The sequence below is a fragment of the Mytilus galloprovincialis genome, chromosome 7, assembly GCF_965363235.1.
Source record: "Mytilus galloprovincialis chromosome 7, xbMytGall1.hap1.1, whole genome shotgun sequence".
Classification (NCBI taxonomy): domain Eukaryota; kingdom Metazoa; phylum Mollusca; class Bivalvia; order Mytilida; family Mytilidae; genus Mytilus; species Mytilus galloprovincialis.
In genome coordinates, this window is record NC_134844.1 from 33,666,383 (window position 1) to 33,686,607 (window position 20,225).

The 20,225-nt window shown below is 31.4% G+C and overlaps 1 protein-coding gene across 2 annotated transcripts; it reads left to right on the forward strand.

Annotated features, from left to right (window-relative positions):
- The first annotated feature begins 902 nt into the window (after positions 1-902).
- LOC143082827 (putative ammonium transporter 1) lies at positions 903-19,838 on the forward strand. Of its 2 annotated transcripts, none has more exons than XM_076258703.1 (13): positions 903-994; positions 3,245-3,378; positions 4,817-4,906; positions 5,440-5,670; positions 8,503-8,597; positions 9,833-9,967; positions 10,354-10,548; positions 15,283-15,345; positions 16,080-16,218; positions 17,559-17,671; positions 18,132-18,258; positions 18,719-18,811; positions 19,436-19,838. In XM_076258703.1, exons 2-13 carry the CDS (start codon positions 3,252-3,254, stop codon positions 19,684-19,686), a joined length of 1,659 nt encoding a protein of 552 aa, XP_076114818.1. In that variant the 5' UTR covers positions 903-994; positions 3,245-3,251; the 3' UTR covers positions 19,687-19,838. The 2 variants fall into 2 exon arrangements, with proteins under 2 accessions (XP_076114818.1, XP_076114819.1); XM_076258704.1 differs by lacking the exon at positions 903-994 and adding an exon at positions 1,348-1,367.
- The last annotated feature ends 387 nt before the right edge of the window (positions 19,839-20,225 follow it).

The following is a 20,225-nucleotide window of genomic DNA, read 5'->3' on the forward strand; positions in this document are numbered from 1 at the left end:
TCTTCTGTCAGCTTATGTTGAGCTATGTGTTGCTTTTTCTTTTTTTCCCGTGTTGTGTTTTGTGTGTGTATATACAGAATACTTACCATATACATTGTATGACTGATCATTGTATTTGCTGCAGTAAATAAAGTAATGGAGAAAAAATATCAACTGTTTTAAAATGGGAATAAACCATAATGTAGACAATAGTAAATGGAAGCCCACTCGCACTATCATTTTCTGTGATCAATGGACCGTGAATTTGTGGTCAACCCGAATTTGGCATTAAAATTAGAAAGATCATAGCATAGGAAACATTTGATTTGTACTAAGCTTCAAGTTAATTGGACCTCTAACTTCATAAAAAAAAAGTTCGACCAAAAACTTTTACATGAAGTGGGACAGTCGGGCGAACGAACGAACAAACCGAAGAACACAATGCCCATAATTGGTAATGGAAATCAGAACCAGTGAGATGGTTGACTTTAGATAGAGTTAAATTAGCTGTTATAACGGGGTTCCTTTTTCTCATATAGCTCTTCACGTCTTTAATTTAAATTTTTGTCAATGGCTTCGTGATATTTGGTTTGAGCTTTCCGAGAGTTCCGGGAATCTCGATGAAGGTTATTCAATAAAACAAAAGCGTTCCATGTGCATAAAATTTTAAAAGTGTTGCTTTTATTAGTGTAGACCCTTGCAATAACAAAGTACACCAACCATGCCATAAGCTTTAGTACCGTTTTACAAGGGTTTTTCAGGGTATATTTTTCATATATATTTTTATCTGTCAACATTGTTACAGTACAAAATGCAATATGTTAGTCAGAACTCGGGCATAAATGTATATATATGCAAAACACGTTCGATCCGGCCTATCCTCCGGAGAGCCCCTGTATATCTTACCCAATCAAACTCACCTGTGTTATCTCATTATTCGAGTTGACGGAATGGCACACTACTAGTACACAAACATATGACAATGATTTGTTTATTATAAAAGCTACAATAAAAGGTAAGGAACACCATGGCTAGTTGTTGCACTTTAATATCTTAGGTGACAATTACAAACGTGTTAACTTCATTTCTTTGAAAGCCAGGATATGAAATTATTAATTCTTTGTTCCATCTATTGACCTTTACTTTAGTCTTTCTCAATATTTTATTCGAACATTAAAATAAAAATAAAATTAAATAAAGTTCCATATGTCACCAAATAGAAGTTATTTCATTATATCAATTCTAAATGGAAGACATATTCTGGAATATTATTTGCACTGGAACAAATATTACAATTTTACAGTAATTGTTATAAACTGAATATTTGTTCCAACAGAAACAGACAGCATGACATTATCTTTAACAAAGATTCCAGGAAAACTTCTATGGTATTTATTGCTTTTGCTATGTACTTTTGTAATAGTGCACAGCTATGTTTTTAATTTTTATTGCTGTGCAACTGTGCTATTAAACATATAACCTTGATAGATCGATTGCTTCGATTGCACTTCCAAATAACAGCTAGTTTGGGAACAACCTTCCAAATGTGGAATATCCCTCAAGTGGGATATCCGGTCAATTAGGGACTGTCCTCGGCAAGGGGTCATTTTGCTGTTGCAGAAAAGAAAAAAAGACAAACTTATATATAGATTTTTTAACTTAAAAGAGTAAACTTCGTTATATTTTGAATGACTTTTCTAAAATAGGGGTCCCATTATTTTTAACAATAAAGAAGATCCATAAGTCCAGGAATATTTATTTCATAATTCTTGGACATGTGTTGACCATGTAATACCAGATTTATGTATAGTTCTTTGGGAAGTATGTCTTCAAATAATATAAATATGTGCTCATTTGTACTAAAATTTGTTTTTTACAACAACAACAAAAATGGTATCACTTGAAATGTACCCCTCATAAAAGGAATAGGTATTACATTGAGGGGTTGCCACTCATTTTAGGGGTTGTTCCCAACCCGAATAGTGAATAGATAAAACTTGAACATGTTTCAAAGGGAGATACTTTTTTTTTATTAGAACGAGCTCTATTAGCCCAAACAGCAGATATTTGGCATTTTTTTTTACTTCATTGATCTGCATTTTGTTCAATCCATTAGTCGTTTTTACATGTACTGTAACGGGAAACAAATTTTGAACATCATCTTGTAAGAATATATTTTGCCTTCATCCGTTACACCTGTTTTCTGATAAACATATCGTCTCAAATAACCATGAAATATTTGCCACTGAATGGTAAGCAATCTACAATAAATTTATTCAAAATCACTACTAATGGTTCTGATTGGTTGTGCTTCTTGTACTTTGTACATGGGAATGCACGAATCAGCAGATTTAGAATTTATGAGGCAATTTCCCATAATGTTACGTTTGAATACGTTGTTGAACTTACAACCAAAGTTAATGAGACTAGCTTGTGATGAGCACACTCCTTATGAGGTACTATTGAAGACCTTTTTAAAACAACTCTTCGCGATTGCTTATTGCAAGACAACATGTATGCCCACATTCAAAGGAGGGACGAAAGATATCAGAGGGACAGTCAAACTCATAAATCGAAAATAAACTGACAACGACTGGCTAAAGTGAAATAAGACAAACAGACAAACAATAGAACACATGACACAACATAGAAAACTAAAGAATAAGCAACACGAACCCTACCAAAAACGAATGATGATCTCAGGTGCTCCGGAAGGGTAAGCAGATCCTGCTCCACATGTGGCACCCGTCAACATACCTTCAATCTCCAGTGTCAGTTATTATTTTGCACTTTATCACGGTCGAACCGGTTCCAGTACGGTGCAGGGTCTAAATTTTAATGACGGTATTAATAATTATTTTTCTTTTCTTCTAAATATGTATGTACTATTTGCCACTGGACATAAAGGAAGCAACAATGAATAAACCTATGAAGTTTTAATTTTAAAACAAAGTTCCATGTAAGCTTTATAGCGGCTACTGGAATCTTATTAATGATAATAAATCCATAAACTTTTGAAACAACCTTTTAAACGAACCATAAGTGATAACAACTGGCCACTATTAGCAGACCTACAAATATGATTTGCAGAAGGTTTGCATGTGAAAGAAGGAAATTAAAACCAGAAAATATCTAGACATATATAGATTGTTAACACCATGCTTTTTTGTTCTGAAATGGTTGATATGCATTCTCACGGAAGCTGATACCAAAATTGTAAACAATGTATTTAATGACATCACAGAATTGTCATATATTTTTTTAGACTAGCCATGGTTAACCAACCATTATTAGATGTACTTGCTCAGCTAAGCAATACTACATCAACTGAGGTGTCTTTAGCTCTCAGCGTGGAGTCCAGAAAGGGCATTCAAATCATCAGCATCATCTTCATGATTTGTAAGTAATTAATCTGGGATTCATATAAAAAGAAGATGTGGTATGATTGCCAATGAGACAACTCTTCACAACAGACCAAATAACACAGAAATTAACAACAATAGGTCATCGTACGGTCTTCAACAATGAGCAAGGCCATACCGCATAGTCCGCTATGACAGGCCCCGAAATCACAAATGTAAAACAATTCAAACGAGAAAACTAATTTATGTACAAAAAAAATTTAACATATGTAGCACAGCATCAACTAACAACCACTGAATTACAATCTCCTGACTTGGGAAAGACACATACATACAGAATGTGGCGGAGTTAAACATGTTTGTAACTCAATTATAAGTTTGATAATGTTGTGATTTAAAAAAGTTACTTCGTTGCTTCGATTCTGGCTTGGACTTTAAAGTTAGTCTTCTGACTTTTTTCTTGTATATGTATATATGATGATTTCTTTGAATTCCAAATCTTAAGAAGAGATGAATTCTTATTGAATAATTGTTTTGACCAATTTGCACATTTGGTATTATCTATTTTAAGTGTCCTCTTCAGAATAATTACAGCACCCACTATCCAATATTGACATTACACCAAGAAAATATGCCATCCAAGAGATTACGCGAGTACTCGTTCAAATTGACCTTCCATAGATAATCATAAGGAATTATTTGTTCATCTAATAGAAAAGAACGATATATAAATTTGGTTTAATGGATTCTTTGCTTATTTTTTTGATACATCTTTCGGATGTCTCTATTCGAAAAACGATAACAAAAGTATATGAAAAGAGACGGTATTGTATTGCTACTTAAAGAACTCATTATCGCTCCATTATCATAGGCTAATGCTAAAAATTCCCCATTCAGATTAATTAGTACGTAATGAACTCGTCTGGTATTTATTGTGACCAACATTTCGAAAATAACATTATGAAAAGATCCAGCCCGAACACATCTTATCAATCAATATCATGTCAATGTCTTATTAAGTTCGTGTTGCTCATGACTCTTTTGTTTTTTTTATGTTGTGTTTTGTTCGTCTGTTGGTCTTTTTCTGTTTTTAGCGGATTATGAGTTTGAATGTCGCTTTGGTATCTTTCGCCACTTTTTTTAAAAATCCATCTTTTCACTGATACTAAATATCTAATACTATTTCTTTACAATAAAAGATGAATAAGAATCTAGTTTGTTTGCATTTTGAATCTGCAGACGATGTCCCAAATCTACATTTTTATCATTGCTAATTTTGAAATAATGCAATTGTCTGCCGCTTGGCCAATATTGCAACTGCAGTTACATGGATTAATAAAATACTAGTGATAGACATACAGCCTATACAGACAAACTTTATTTTACATTTGTCGTGTATATTTAGAACTGTAAGGTATTTGTCTGGCCAAACCCAATTTAGATCTTGAGTTTATTTGACATGTTTGTTATTTCAGTGTCACAAGGTGGTTTTGGATTGCTTTACTCTGGTTTATCCCGAGCCAGAAATGCGTTGACACCATACATTGCTGTTTTTATCAACATGTGTAAGTTTTATCGTGCATCATTATAATACTGTTTTTGATTTTATGATTCAAGGGTTAGATAATGACCTTATTCTCCCTTTTTAAATATTAAAACATTTCCTGTGTCAAAAAGGACAGTATTACAGGGAATAGAAACTTAAAATAAGAGAAAAATACAATAAAGCAACCAAAGAACAAAAGTGTAAGAATGGAAACTGGGAATGCATAAAAGAGACAAGATCTTGACCAATGAGATACAGTAAGAAAATTTCGCATCCTTATAAATCGGGCTTCAACTGGAACCGAAACATACAATGGACCGAAATAGAATAAAAACCAGACACACAGCTAGAAGTTAACATGTTATTCTCTGCATTTGACATGTTATAGTTTTGTATAAATGCTCTTAGAGCATGAAATATTTACTATTTTAATAACTAAACTTAATTTACTTTAAATTTTTAAATCTTTCATTAAAGAAATTACAGATTTAACTTAGAATAAACGCGTTTCTACTTAAATTAACCTTGCATTTTTTTAATTGTTTTTCAAAGTCATAGTTTTGTTTTGTGTATGGGGTGTCGGTTACACCTTTGCATGGATGTCGGGCAATAAGTTCATTGGACATAGGAGGAAATGGTTTGGATCAGAAATGGTGTCCACGGATTACATTCCTTGGGCACTGCATGCCTGCTATACGATGTTTGTAGCTAATATAGCTTGCGGAGGAATCCTAGAGCGAGGAAGACCAATTACCTACTTTGTGTTATCAATGTTTCTTGCCTGTACGTATTCTTATTAATAAAGATACGAGTATAATTATAAATAGAATATGATGTTAAAATTACAGAATCTAAATTTACCATTTTTTTATTAACCCACATTAGCTATTTTCATGACTTAGAGTTGGAAAGCAAATGCAATATATTTAGATATGAAAACATTAAGATAGCAGTTTCACGGAAGTATTTTAGTATCAATATAATACTTCCATGGCACTTTGCATAGTAATTCCTGCGTCACATCTATTGTCGTACGTCACCAAAAATATAGTACTTAAACAGAAAATCTACTCTGAATTCAGCATTTTTAAAACCAGTTATATAGAATCTCAATTTAGAAAACCAAAAAAAAAAAAAATAAATAAAAAAAATAGAAATATAAGAACGAACATTTCTGGGTGCATTAGAAATGATAATGAAATATAATTTTTAATTTCATTCATTGCAATTCTTTGAACTTTTGATTAATTATTATTGACACGTTATTATTTCCAATAATTATTGTATAACATGATTTGTTAACTGTATTTAAGTGCCAAGTAATAAAATAAAAGAGGGTCTGGTTGGGGTATAAAAATAACATATAATAATGGACAAAAAGTACAGAATAAAATAGTAGAGAAAAATAGGTTTGAAATAAAGAATTGAGAATAACGAGAATCCAAATGCAAAGAATAGAAAATGATGGGCAGAAATATAAAGAATAGAGATAAATGACATAAATTAAGGATACAGAAACGACGGACTCTCATCCATATCCCCATAAAGCATATTTACAATCAATTACGATTTTAATTCCACTTCATGGATTTGTGTAATTGTTGCTAATGAGTCTTTCGAAAGGTGAGAGGTGGTTATTTTTACATTGCTACAAAAATGTTCAAACTACGCTTTCATACGATTCCTTTAAAAATTCTTCTATATTTATTAGAATTTGACGTAAGTTTGAACAAAAACATGTTATATTCAGTAAATTATCTGTGAAGTCACAATTATGATGGCATTAGCTACGAGATATTAAAAAAATGATTTGTTTTGATTAATAACTAATGAGAGTGAAATTTTAAGAAACTCTTAGAAACCAGATGGGTCAAATTTATTAAAATAGGATAAGAAACATTGCTAATGTATTATTCACTTGCAAGTGAATAATTTGACTTCATTGAATCCGTATTCATGTGACCTTCAATTCAACCCTTAAGTTTTAGAAGTGTTGCGCCTGAATAAGACATGTCCAGTTATTAAAAGGGAAGAAATGTTAACATTGAAAGTGAAACAAGGGTTAACCATTTGATTGACTGATTTGATCCACAAAAACTCTTTCTTATAAGGTAAAGACTCCGATTAACATTTATTACTAACCTATAATATAAAATCAAACAGACCTAGAAAAATCCCATTGCACGATGTTGCTATCTATCTATATATCTATTTATATCTATATTTATGTTTGTATTGGGTTATATGACCGTCGGCAGTCTCCTGATGTCATATATCGATTGTTAGTTTTATGACGTCTAGACCAAAATACAGACGAAATTCTCCATGCATTGTAAATGGTTTATTTTAAACTTTTCACAATTTGCATACACGGTTAAGTATGTTATAATCAAATATGAGACGGTGAAAATGAATTTGACAGCAATTGCCTCTTTAAAAGATGTTTTAGCTTTGAACCGCGTATTAAAGATTTCAATTTAAAGATATGTATAGAAAACAACATTTTAGAAGACATATGATTCAAATCCTCAAGTAGGACATTTTGTTTAGCAATTCCAAAATTACTATCGTACATTTCAAATGACCAATTACAAAAAAATACTTCCTTAATAAGTGTACGTAACCCTTTCTGTAACCATGAAGTGAAATACATATCTTTGATGATTGTTAAAGTCATAAGAAACGAGTGACTGGTGAAAAATAATGTTTATCCAATTCTTGAACCAATGCATGTATATATCATAAACTTAGTCCTCTGTGCACGATTTTATCATTTTTTTACGCAAATATATATAATCGTCAATTTTTGTTTTTTATCTCTGTCTGTTATGATTTAACAAATATGGCTACTCATTAAATACCGTGTTTTGAAGCCGAAGTTTACCGATCATCACCTTATAGCAAATAATCAACAAAAAGCATGGGTATTTAGCACGTGTTTAACATATACAATCAGGTAATTGTTTATTTTAATGACCGGATTTTTACGAAGAGGGTCACGCTTAGGTCACTATGCATACGGAAAATATGTCGGCGAATTGCTTCCTGGCAGCAAGCAATTAAAAATAAGTAAACTTCTTCTAAATGTGGATAAATTAAAGAATTTTCCCCAGAAAAAAAGTATATGTACATAAGTTGTATAATAAAAACTATCCATTTAGTTTTAAAAAACATATGCATATTTTTTTTTAATTTGAGGTTTCATATGACTTTAATATACTTAAATTATTTTATCACTTTGTACTTCTTTCTTCTACATCAGTTGGTTATACAAATAATAAGAAGTGGTATGATTGCCAATGAGACAACTCTCCTTCAGAGACCAACATGATATCGAAGTTAACAACTATAGGTTTTGATTGAAAACTTAATTAAACAAATTGCAATTAGGTCAGAATTTTGAACTGCATTAGGTGGATATCAACACCAATATGCAAAAATGACCAAACTACTTGTTCATACTTTTCCTAGATAAAAATGCTTTATATTTATAAGAATTTGACGTAAGTTTTAATTAAAACATTTTATATTCAGTAAATAACCTGTATTGGATACGTTTTGAAGGAAATACATAATACTATAATACGTATCATACAAATGTTTATTTTTGTTTAGTTTTCATTCATCCAGTCGTTGTTCATTGGGCTTGGGACGAGGAAGGATGGTTACAAACAGTTCATTTACGAGACAAAACAGATGTAGTTTTCAAGGTCAGACTAACATTTCGTAGTAGGCAGATCTGATAAAAGATATTTCGATCTCATTAATATATATGAGAAATTAACACAACTCAGGAACAATAAATGAAAGACATAAAAAATGAGAAAAAATAGAAATATACGCCTATAAATGATTAGAAAAGTAAGAATTAAAATCCAATGTGAATTTCCACCAGTTGAATAACCCAAAGGAACATATATATATGTTAGCTATCATACAATATCGTCAAATCATATTAAGATAACGATTATCATAGTTAATATGATTTCGTTATCACTATGCCATGTTGAATTGTTCATATAATCTGTCTGTTCCAGATTAATCTCTTTATTAAATCTTAGTGCAGAACGGTGCTCATTAATTGCACCGTTCTGCACTATCTATGGATTTTTTTATTTCCATTAATTTCCATCTTTTATGTTATTGTAGCATGATATTTTTTGTGTTGTGTTTGTGTGTGTGTTTATATTGGCAGGCTTGCCTTCAATCGATCATATACTATGTCCTCGTGAACATCTACCGTGCCCGAGGTTAAAAAGATAATTTCTCTTTTTATTTATTTTTTATAATAAGCTACAGTTCAACACGAGTTGACGGATACATAATGAAGCAACTGGATGAACAGAGTTTAAGGATTCTATGAATTTTGCACTTTTACCCTATCAGTTTGGTCATGGAGTCTTAAAAGTTGTTTAACCGGAGAGCATAAATCTTATTACGAATTCACTTTGTCTCATCCAGAATTAGAACCCCTTTCTGTATTACAAAGCAACGCTATAACCGACTGAGCTAAAGAAGAACTGCATTAGCTCAACCGCGTACGACTGACTTAGTATCTATTATTCGAGGGAAGCAATCCCGTCACAGTTAGCAAGGTTAAAGCAGCCAAACCATATACACTTATTTTTCATGAAAGATGTAAGCAAACTGATAGTTTTTGAAATGTAGACAACAGTTTTCTATGCTGTTGTACCAACCAACATGACTATAATGTAATTTTAATGGTATTAAAGTTCATGGTCCAAATTGAAATAAATACCATTATGAGCTAATGATTTTGCCAGATAGTCAGCAGAAGTGTTATTGGTTACCATGGCTATAAAATAATTATAACTCATTGTCATTATACTTTTGTAAATGAATATTATTCAATTGAAAAGGACCAACAGAACAACGAAAAAGAAAATAAAACAGATTTTATTACTAAAAAACTAAATTGTTACAGGATACAGGTGGTAGCTGTGTTATACATGTAGCTGGTGGAATATCTGGATTTGTTGGCGCCTTACTCTGTAGACCACGACAAGAAAGGACCAGAAAAGTGTCTGCCTTTAAAATTTTGCATTCGCATTCAGCTCCGGTATGAAATTATTAAAAAACTGTATAGGTACTCCAAAATGCCTAGTTTTTTTTTCTAATTTACTATACATATAAGATTTAAATGTTTAGTTTGTTTGTACTGAAATTTTAAACACTACTTTCGCATACCCTTAAAAGTTCATCCTGATTTTTTTAATCCTAAATCCTTGACAATGGACAATCTTAACTTTATTTCGGTCAGTGTTATTGGTTCATGTATGAAGTGCAGTTTTATTATTTTTAAAGTTAATTTCACTTGACAATCAGACACGTTTTTTTACCAAATTGATGACAAGCACATAACTTAGTAAATATTATGTAAATGTACCTATCTAAAGGAAATAATGTAGAAGTAATAACTATTCCCATCTGTTTGATATATTGTAGATGACAGGCTTTGGTGGTATAGTTATATACTGTGGTTTGATAACATTGCAGCTAACCAGAGTCATTGCAACCAATAGTCAGGCCAATTCAGACTTGTTAGCTATTGCTATCATCAATAATTTTGTCGCTAGCTTAGGATCTTCATTCGTGGTTTTGCTGCTGACTTGGGCTTTAAATAACCTTAACCAAAGTTCGGTAGGTACAACTGCCATTCCACAGATTATTTTATACTTATTAGGTTAACTGGATAACACGAACATATACATTGTACTATTTTATTAGTTACATGATGTGTTAGTGACCTAATACGATATATTTAAAGCTTAAAAGTTGCTATTGTTGGCATTTGTTTTCTGTATAGACAAATGGAAGTAGGATCTTAATACTAAGTATTGAAGTCTTGATCACTTTGAAAGGCCGCTAGTCAAAATACCACATGTGAAGATAGTCGCTAAGATAAATTATCTTACCAGCTTTATTCAAGTAATAAAGATGTATTATGGTTGCTGAACAGTAAGACAAGTCCACTAGACATGAAAGCACATATCATAATCAGTAAAAAATTCACTATACACCGACACTACACATTGGGGGCTTTGTTGTATTCACGTTCAACATATATTTCCTTTCTAATTTTATCTCATAAAGAAAAAAAAAATAGTATTTAGTGAGCTGTTTGACAGAGGTGTTTGTAACATCTGATCTGTCACCTATCTACATCCAGTTTCCCAATACTTTGAATTACGAGTGAATGTTTGCACTGCGAATCAACTTATTAAGTTCTTTGTTTTCAATCATTAAGGCATATTTTCCTTTATTTAAAATATTTCATGTACACCATCACTTTAATGTAGAAGAAGTTTAAAAGTTATTCCCTGTACTTCAATGATAATATACAGGAAAATCACTATTGAATCTTTTATCACAGAATTTTTGTTTTCGTTAAAGAATGAAATTTATATCCTCCCAATTCCTTTTATTCATTTTCCACATTCAGTATAATAATGCCGGTCATGATATAACCGGGTACATTGGCACCATAAACTAAGAACAACTTAAGAGATATATTGTGTTCCCCATTGTATCAGATGGAAACAAGAACTTTAGGTTTCCGATGGATGAAGTTTAAGACCATGAAAAAGGCTAGATTAACCTACACAAGACAGTTGATCTAAATGGACCAAAGCTATAGTCCTACATTTATAAGCACATTCAAAGTCTACGATGAACTATGCGCAAACATCAAAAGAAGTTTGAGGCTGTAGATTCAAAACCAAATAACTTGAGATAAAAACAACTCTCATAATTCTACTTATACGCCTTCATCATACACACTAGTGATTGTTGGAAAATTACAAATCCCTCCTCTCATAAAAAAGGACGATGACAATCTACCTTCATTTTATTAGACACCAAAACTTTTACAAAAATCCGTTAATGAACGATATATTAAGAGTAATTCATATTTTCAACTAACCATCTATCACAAAATTGTCAATAATTTTCTTTCTACGATTAAAAATCGTCTTCACTATATTATATATGCAAATATTATATGTATAAAATTATATATATATTTCACTATATTTATATACAAATCCCTTCACTATATTATATATACAAATATTATATATCTACAAATATATATATTTCACTATATTTATATACAAATATATATATTTCACTATAGTTATATACAAATCCCTCCTCTCATAAAAAAGGACGATGACAATCTACCTTCATTTTATTAGATACCAAAACTTTACAAAAATCCGTTAATGAACGATATATTAAGACTAATTCATATTTTCAACTAACCATCTATCACAAAATTGTCAATAATTTTCTTTCTACGATTAAAAATCGTCTTCACTATATTATTTTCAGTAAACTGTCAGATGTTCATGCAGGTTTTAATAATCTACACATTGTTCACACATTGTTGTCAATATGATGAATTTTTTTGCGACTGTCATATAAGTGAGAGGTTAAGCTAGCTTTAAAAACAGGACAAATCCACCATTTCTTACATAACGAAATGTCTGTACCAAGTCAGGAGTATGACAGATGTTAACCATTCGCTTTTGATTTTGCCATTTGATTAAGAACTTTCCGTTTTGAATTTTCCTAGGAGTTCGGTATTTTTTGTTATTTTACTGTACCATGTAAGGAATAAGACAGTTGTTTTCTATTTATTAGATGTTTTGAGCGTTTGATTTAACCATTTTTGAAATGATTTTACGTTTTGAATGTCCATTGGAGTTCGGTATTTTTGTTATTTTACTATTTGTCCAAAAATCTTCAATCCCAATCATTAGAATTTTGGAATGAAATAGAAATATTTTACACCCTTCACGAATATGTCTCATGCTCAATGGAAAGATCGATTACATATCTCTATTAAGCATGTTTTATTTTTACAAAATTGGGTATCGCAGATACAAATGTTTTGATTTAGAACACGAAAAATCTTAATTTGTTAAGAACAAAGTTAATTCCAATTCCAACATCAAATACGCCAAAGACCATATTATAAAAATGCAGGGATTTTTGATCGACCAATAAACAGTTAATATTCCAATGGGTACTTAATGTGAAACCTAATTCGGAATTGTTTTGGTTTTCATATGCACTTTCTTAAAGACAAAAAAATGGAAACAAATTAACATTTTACAAATGTCTTTAATTTCACGATTTTATATATTCATGATGAGCTTTAAAACTTTGTATTCAATGATTCTCATATTTCCATACATATTTAATTATCTACAAATGCGGCGCCGGATTTGCAAATGAGTGTTTTGCAAATATAAGCGTTCAGTGGTATGTCCTGTCACTCAATAATTCCCATTTCACTAAGAGTTTGCTTCTGTCATATTCTAGTGAACGGTAAGGATGCTTCAGAAACTTGAAGATCAACTTCATATCAAAATATCTCTCTAGAAATAGACACATATGAACAACTTCAATTTTGGAACTATGATTGAGTTTTGTTATTGTCAACTTCCCATTTCTGAGTAAAACATACCATCTGCCTCTTCATATGGAATTTTCGTATCTCGATTGATACGCTGCACATGTGTGTGTGTGTTCACATTATAACGACTTCAGTAACATGTGTGTGCTAACATAAAATCTCACCTAACAAGTGTTATTTAGATTAACGACACAATCATACACAAGTTTCACGGACATCATTATCGAATTGGTTTACATATACATGTACAACATGTCTGTTAACTCAACTCAATTAAAGACGGGGTTATCTGGTCCTAGATCTTAAAACACCTGAATGGTTGTCTGATATTTATATTTACCAATTGTGTTTTATTTCCTATTGTATTGAATAAGTGAATTTGCATGGATGATGGTGCATTTAAAACTGGAGACACTCACCTCCTCAATGCACCCGGTCTCGCTTTTTTGTGGAAATTACGCGGCTTTCTAATTTTTTATTTATAAAAAAATCAGTTGTCTGATATTTAGATTTACCAATTGTGTTTTATTTCCTATTGTATTGAATAAGTGAATTTGCATGGAGGATCGTGCATTTAAAACTGGAGACACTCACTTCCTCAATGCACCCGGTCTCACTTTTTTGTGTAAACTACGCAGCTTCCTAATATTTTATCTATAAAAAATCTGATTGAATTAAGGGCATCAGTAGTGTTAAAAGTAAAATCACAAAAATACTGAACTCCGAGGAAAATTCAATCGGAAAGTCCCTAATCACATGGCAAAACCAAATGACAAAACACATCAAACGAATAGACAACAACTGCTATATTCATGACTTGGAACAGGCATTTTCAAATGTAGAAAATGGTGGATTGAACCTGGTTTTATAATGCCAATATACAATTTACGAATTCATTAATATGATACAAATAAGGTAAAAATAAAAATCAAGAGAATGCTACAAGGAAAAAAAAACACACCCGAATGCGTCGACATGGTAAGTCGATTAATGAGTTTTAAACATCGGAATAAAACAAATCACTATAGCAGACAATATTCTAGTTGTCAAAAAATATTTTTAAATAGTAAATATAAAAAAGAAGATGTGGTATGATTGCCAATGAGACAACTATCCACAAAAGACCAAAATGACACAGACATTAACAACTATAGATCACCGTACGGCCTTCAACAATGAGCAAAGCCCATACCGCATAGTCAGCTATAATAGGCCCCGATAAGATAATGTAAAACAATTCAAACGAGAAAACTAACGGCCTTGTTTATGTAAAAAAAAAAATGAACGAAAAACAAATATATAACATATAAACAAACGACAACCACTGAATTACAGGCTCCTGACTTGGGACAGGCGCATACATAGATAATGTGGCGGGGTTAAACATGTTAGCGGGATCCCAACCCTGACCCTAACCTGGGACAGTGGTATAACAGTACAACATAAGAACGAACTATAAAAATCAGTTGAAAAAGGCTTAACTCATCAGATGGACAAAAATACAAGTGGAAGTGGCCCGGTACTTATACATCCCGACACAAAAAGACACAATGAACAGATCTGAGAGTACTCGCAGTTATTTGACAGCTAGTTCAAAGACACTAACAACTCATACAAAAATCATGCAACTAAGACTAAACTATCAATCCATACACATCCAACATCCAATTGATTTAGTGTAAAGACGTCATAAACAGCCAGAGAAAAAACATGACCTTGTGCAATGCCAAGTTACAGGTATCGACAGATTGTAGATCCACGAATATGTATATGCATGTTTATTGTAATCATTAGTATTTTTTATATATGAACATGTAGTATTTTAATGATAGTAAGGATAAACAAATATGACTGTATTTTCAAGAAATACTGTCGAGTTTGGGAACGTGAAGGTTTTTCTAATGTCATAAAAATAAACCATTCTAAAGCCTTCAGTTTTAACCTTTTTCCAGTCGAAAAGTAAATTCCACTGGCCAATGATACAAGCTGTCGTCAATGCTGCATTAGTTGGTTCTGTGAGTAGATTATAGTGTCGTTGTTCAGTACTGGTGTACAAAGTCGATCTCTGATTGTTTACTTGAAGTGTTTAAACAATTTACTTATAGCCAATACAATCATGGTATTATTATGATAATTCGTCATTCAAGTTATTGATAACACACGAGTGAAACATTAACCTGTTTGTTTTTAAGTTTTATGATATGAAATATAGTTGTTTTGAATAAAATATCTTGTTTTCTCACTCGAATTTTTATAGCATATAAAGATCAAATTTCTATGTAAATATGACAGTCTATAATAACAGACTGTTTGAAGGCAACTGCTTCAAGACCTGTTTTGTACAAAGAATAAGACAACATACATAATTGATTAGAAGGTTACATATATTGTTTATTAAAAGTTGCAATGGACAAATCTCATATTGTTAAATAGAAAGTCTTTTTTAGAGTCGTGCTATTCACAACGAGTATTACCTTGATTGACTTAATATATTTCAGTATAAAACTAATCTAAATTGAAATTTATGTCAGAAATTACAAGAATGTAGAAATTCCCGCTTGACTGAAATAAGTAAAAAAAAATCGTGAAAAGAACAAATTTTATTCCTTCTTCAGATGGTTGCTCTATTATCTTCAAAACAATTCAAGTGTTTTGAGGATTTTTCCTCAAATAAACAAAATTTGTTTCAGTATAAAAAATGTTATTGCTAAATTTTAAAGGAAGTCTTTTTTCTGACTCGTTGTTATAGGTGTCGGTTGCCGCTGGGTGTGATAGTTACTACCCTTATATATCATTCGTTGTTGGCTTGATAGGAGGTCTTGTCTATATGTTCTACAGCTTTGTGGTATACCTTTGTATGGTTGACGATCCAGCAGAGACATTTGCAGGTATTAGTTAATACTTTACTATAAATAAACTTCAAAAGGTGTTTTAAAAGCATACAAACGTTGAACTGATATACTGGGAATTTAGTAAGATCTAGAAAAACGTAATTTTATCAATTGCCGTTTTTGAAATAGGAATTCATACATTGTTTTGTTATAAATTAGAACATTAGTTTTCACAATTCAATTCTCATGTCGGTAACTTTTACAGCCGACCAAACGGTATGTTTTTTTCTCATAGTTGAATATCGTATGGTTGCCTATACTTGCTTACAGTTTCACTCATGCAAAGCTCTGATTCTTTGTCCGGCTTCGACAATACTTTTTTTTTTCCTTTTTGGTTTAAAGCTCTTCATCTTAAGCTCAACGGGGCCCGTCTGTCGTCGTAAACTATTTCAAAAATCTTCTCCTCTAAACCTAATGGGCCAAATACCTTCAAACTTTAACTTAATGTTCCTTAGGGTATCTAGTTCATACTATGTATCCGAAGTTTCGATCCATCTACGAACATGGCCACTATGGCTAAAAATAGAACATACGAATCAAATGCAGTTTTTGGCTTATATCTAAAAAAAACTAAAGCTTTTAGAGTAAATCTGACATGGGGTAAACTTGTTCAATTAGTCAAGATCTATCAGCCCTTAAATTTTCAGAATAATCGAACAACCCATTGTTGGGTTGCTGCCACTAAATTAGTAGTTTTAAGGAAATTTTGCAGTTTTTTGTTATTATCTTGAATATTATTATAGATAGATATAAACTGTAAACAGCAAGAATGTTCAGCAAGCGATTCAGGCTCTTGAGAGCCCTTTTTTAAATAATCTTTGCATTTTCAAATATGTTAGCATCGAGCATCACTGAAAATACATTCAAAGTCGAAATGCGCATATGGTACAAAAAATTGGTACCGTTTATGTCATCATTTGAACTTTGGTGGATATTTTTCTCATTGGCAAAACAAACACCAATCCCCCTCATTTTTACAGGAAATCGAAACAGTAGAAAAAGTTATATAATATATTACGCTTGTATAAAACTGATTACCCAATTAATTAACTGTATGAATATATTGAATATAGAAACTCTAAAATACATTTGTTCTATATTTTGTGTCTTTTATACGATAATTGATAATACTGTTAAATAACTGTGTCAGACTATTTTTATGTTATTTCTTTATTAGATATATTTAATTGTTAAGCTTTTATGACATTGTTTTCGTCTTATTCGAGCTACTCAATGCAGTTCAAATTTTAGAAGATAATAAAATAAAAATAAAAAAATGTTTATGTTAAGCATTCATTTCAAAATTGAAAACAGGCAATTATCCTTTTTCTTTTCAGTCCATTTTGGTCCAGGCTTTTGGGGAGTGTTGGCCGCTGCTATTTTTTCACGGACATATGGTGCAGCTTATCAGACTAAAGTTAACGGGACTTACGAAGAGACACCATACCTTGTAAGTATAAATACTTCAGTATTGTATATCAGTATTCCAAATAAGAATGAATTGAGAATAATCGAAATAGGGAATGTGTCGAAGAGACAACATACCGACTAAAGAGTAGAAAACAGCCGAAAGCCACCAATAGGTCTTCAATACAGTGAGCGAATTCTGCACATGAAGACGGGTTTCAGCTTCCCCCTAAACTAAAATAAAGAAATAAATTGTTGATTATTTTAGCACAACCCAGAAAGGTATTTATTTATAAATAAAATTGTTCACGAAGTCGCAAAATGTTTCGTTTTACAAAAACCCGAATAGTTAATTCTTAAAAATTAAAATAGCTTAGTAATAATTTGAGAGAATAGATACTCAGCTGTAATACAAATAATAATTATTTTGAAATGTATAAAATAAAGAATTATGAGTTAACCAAAAAATGAACAGATAAAACAATAGTTAACATTTTTTCCAGATATTTGCATGGAATTTAATTGGAGCGATAGTTATAACGGCATGGTGTTTTGTGTTAGTTCTAATTATTCTCCTGATTGTGCTGCTAAGTGGAAAACTGAGAGTAAAAAAGGATATAGAATGTGAAGGTAGTACATTTATTTTTCGCATTTAAATAAAGGTAACAGTAATATACCGCTGTTCAAAAGTCATAAATCTTCTCTGAAATATATACATTTATGCGAAATTGTAGAGTATTCTATTTTATCTAAAACGAAGATGATCAAACGATATGTTATGTCTGTAATGTCCAAGACGTATTTTCTTTTTTACCAAACAATGTCCGGGAAATTTCACAGTTTTTTATAATTTCCCACCCACCGATAGAAGATGAAAAAACAAGAGAAACAAAGTACTCAATGCAGACGAGCTCTTAATAACTTCTTATCAGTACTCACTTGAAAACAAAACTGCAAACTAAAACTTGGGAAAAGAAGAAACATACTAGTTAACACATTGATATACATATATATTCTATGTTAAAATATTCTTGAACTTGCACATGTTAGTAGCTTAATTTGTAATTTCTTCAAAATCATTTTTGACCAGGTGTTGATGCAGATGCTTTTCAAGAATTTGCTTATCCCATCGAAGCTTGGAAAAGAGCACCGTTTGAAGAAAAGTTCCAAATGCAGGACGATGGTAATTATAGTATATATTATATTTAAATAACTGAAAAACCTCAGAATACCCGAAAGAAATATAAGCCGCTGCTAAAGGGATCATTTTTTCTATTATGTCAACTGTTTTGTTGATGATGGAAAATAAAGGCAGCAGTAGTATAACGGTGTTCAAAAGCAATAAATCGATTGAGAAAATATAAATTCGGGTTACAATTGACATAATCATAGTAAAAGTAATGCCAGACTGCTTGATACACTCAGTATGAAGTTTTTGAAAGTATGTCGTATATGAATGATAGTTAATTTCTTTATGTAATAATGTTTCATGTATTGAATAAGAAAAAAAAATGACTTGGGATATTTTTGGCAATTCGAGTTAAAAGCATTCTTGATATTAATAATCAACTTGCTTGTAAGAATGTATCTGACTATTTTTGTGATAGAAAATCTAGCAAAAAGGCGATTCAACATCACCAAAATTTTAATTTTTATTTAGTAACTATTTTGTTTTTTAAATATGTGTATTATTAATATTTTGTCAATCATTTGTATTTAAATTCATTTAAGTAAGGCTTTTGAATCTCATGATAGTTCACTTCAACGTTACATAAATAATGTATGTTTTGTTTTTATAATTTCTTAGTGTCTGACATCAGTGAGAAGCCTTCGATGCCGCAAACCGATCATAACCGTGATTGTTGTCGCTATTGTCCAGAACACGATGACCGTTATCGACCATTACCTCCTTACTGTCCAGAACATGACGATCGTCCTCGATCACAACCTCCTAGGTACTGGCCAGAGCACTATTTCAACTCATATCGTCCTAACTATTTTATGGCACCAAGAGCTAAACTAGTTAGACCTCCTTATGGTAGTATATACAAAATATGAAAACAACTGTTCCTTGACCGAATCAATAAACTGCAGCAATATGCAACGAGTGCTACATTTACTAATTTACATTTATTTAACACATATATTTGTATTTTTCGACTTTCATAAAAATTAATATTATTTTGAATAAATAATAATATACGACCAGATATCGAAATTGTTATCATATTGATGCCTTAACATTTGGTGCGTGTATATTTCCTAACTGTTTGGTTTATTACGTAGTTTTTTGTCAGATGTTTATAACTATTTGTTTTAAAGGAGAGAAGACACCAATAAAAAACCATAAGTTGAACAAAGTTATATAACATCATGGTAAAACAAAGATTGGAACAAACAAACAATATACAACATACTCAATACACTACACAGAAAACAAAAGTTTGAACAACACTATAACCCCCAAGAAAAACAAATAAACAACACAGGATTCCTGTTCTACTCTGCTGAAAGTCCGGCGAAGAAAGATAACTGGTAATGAGGCACAAAGGTGTATTTGTGTGTATGCATTTTACCTATTCTCTAAATTTGACGTG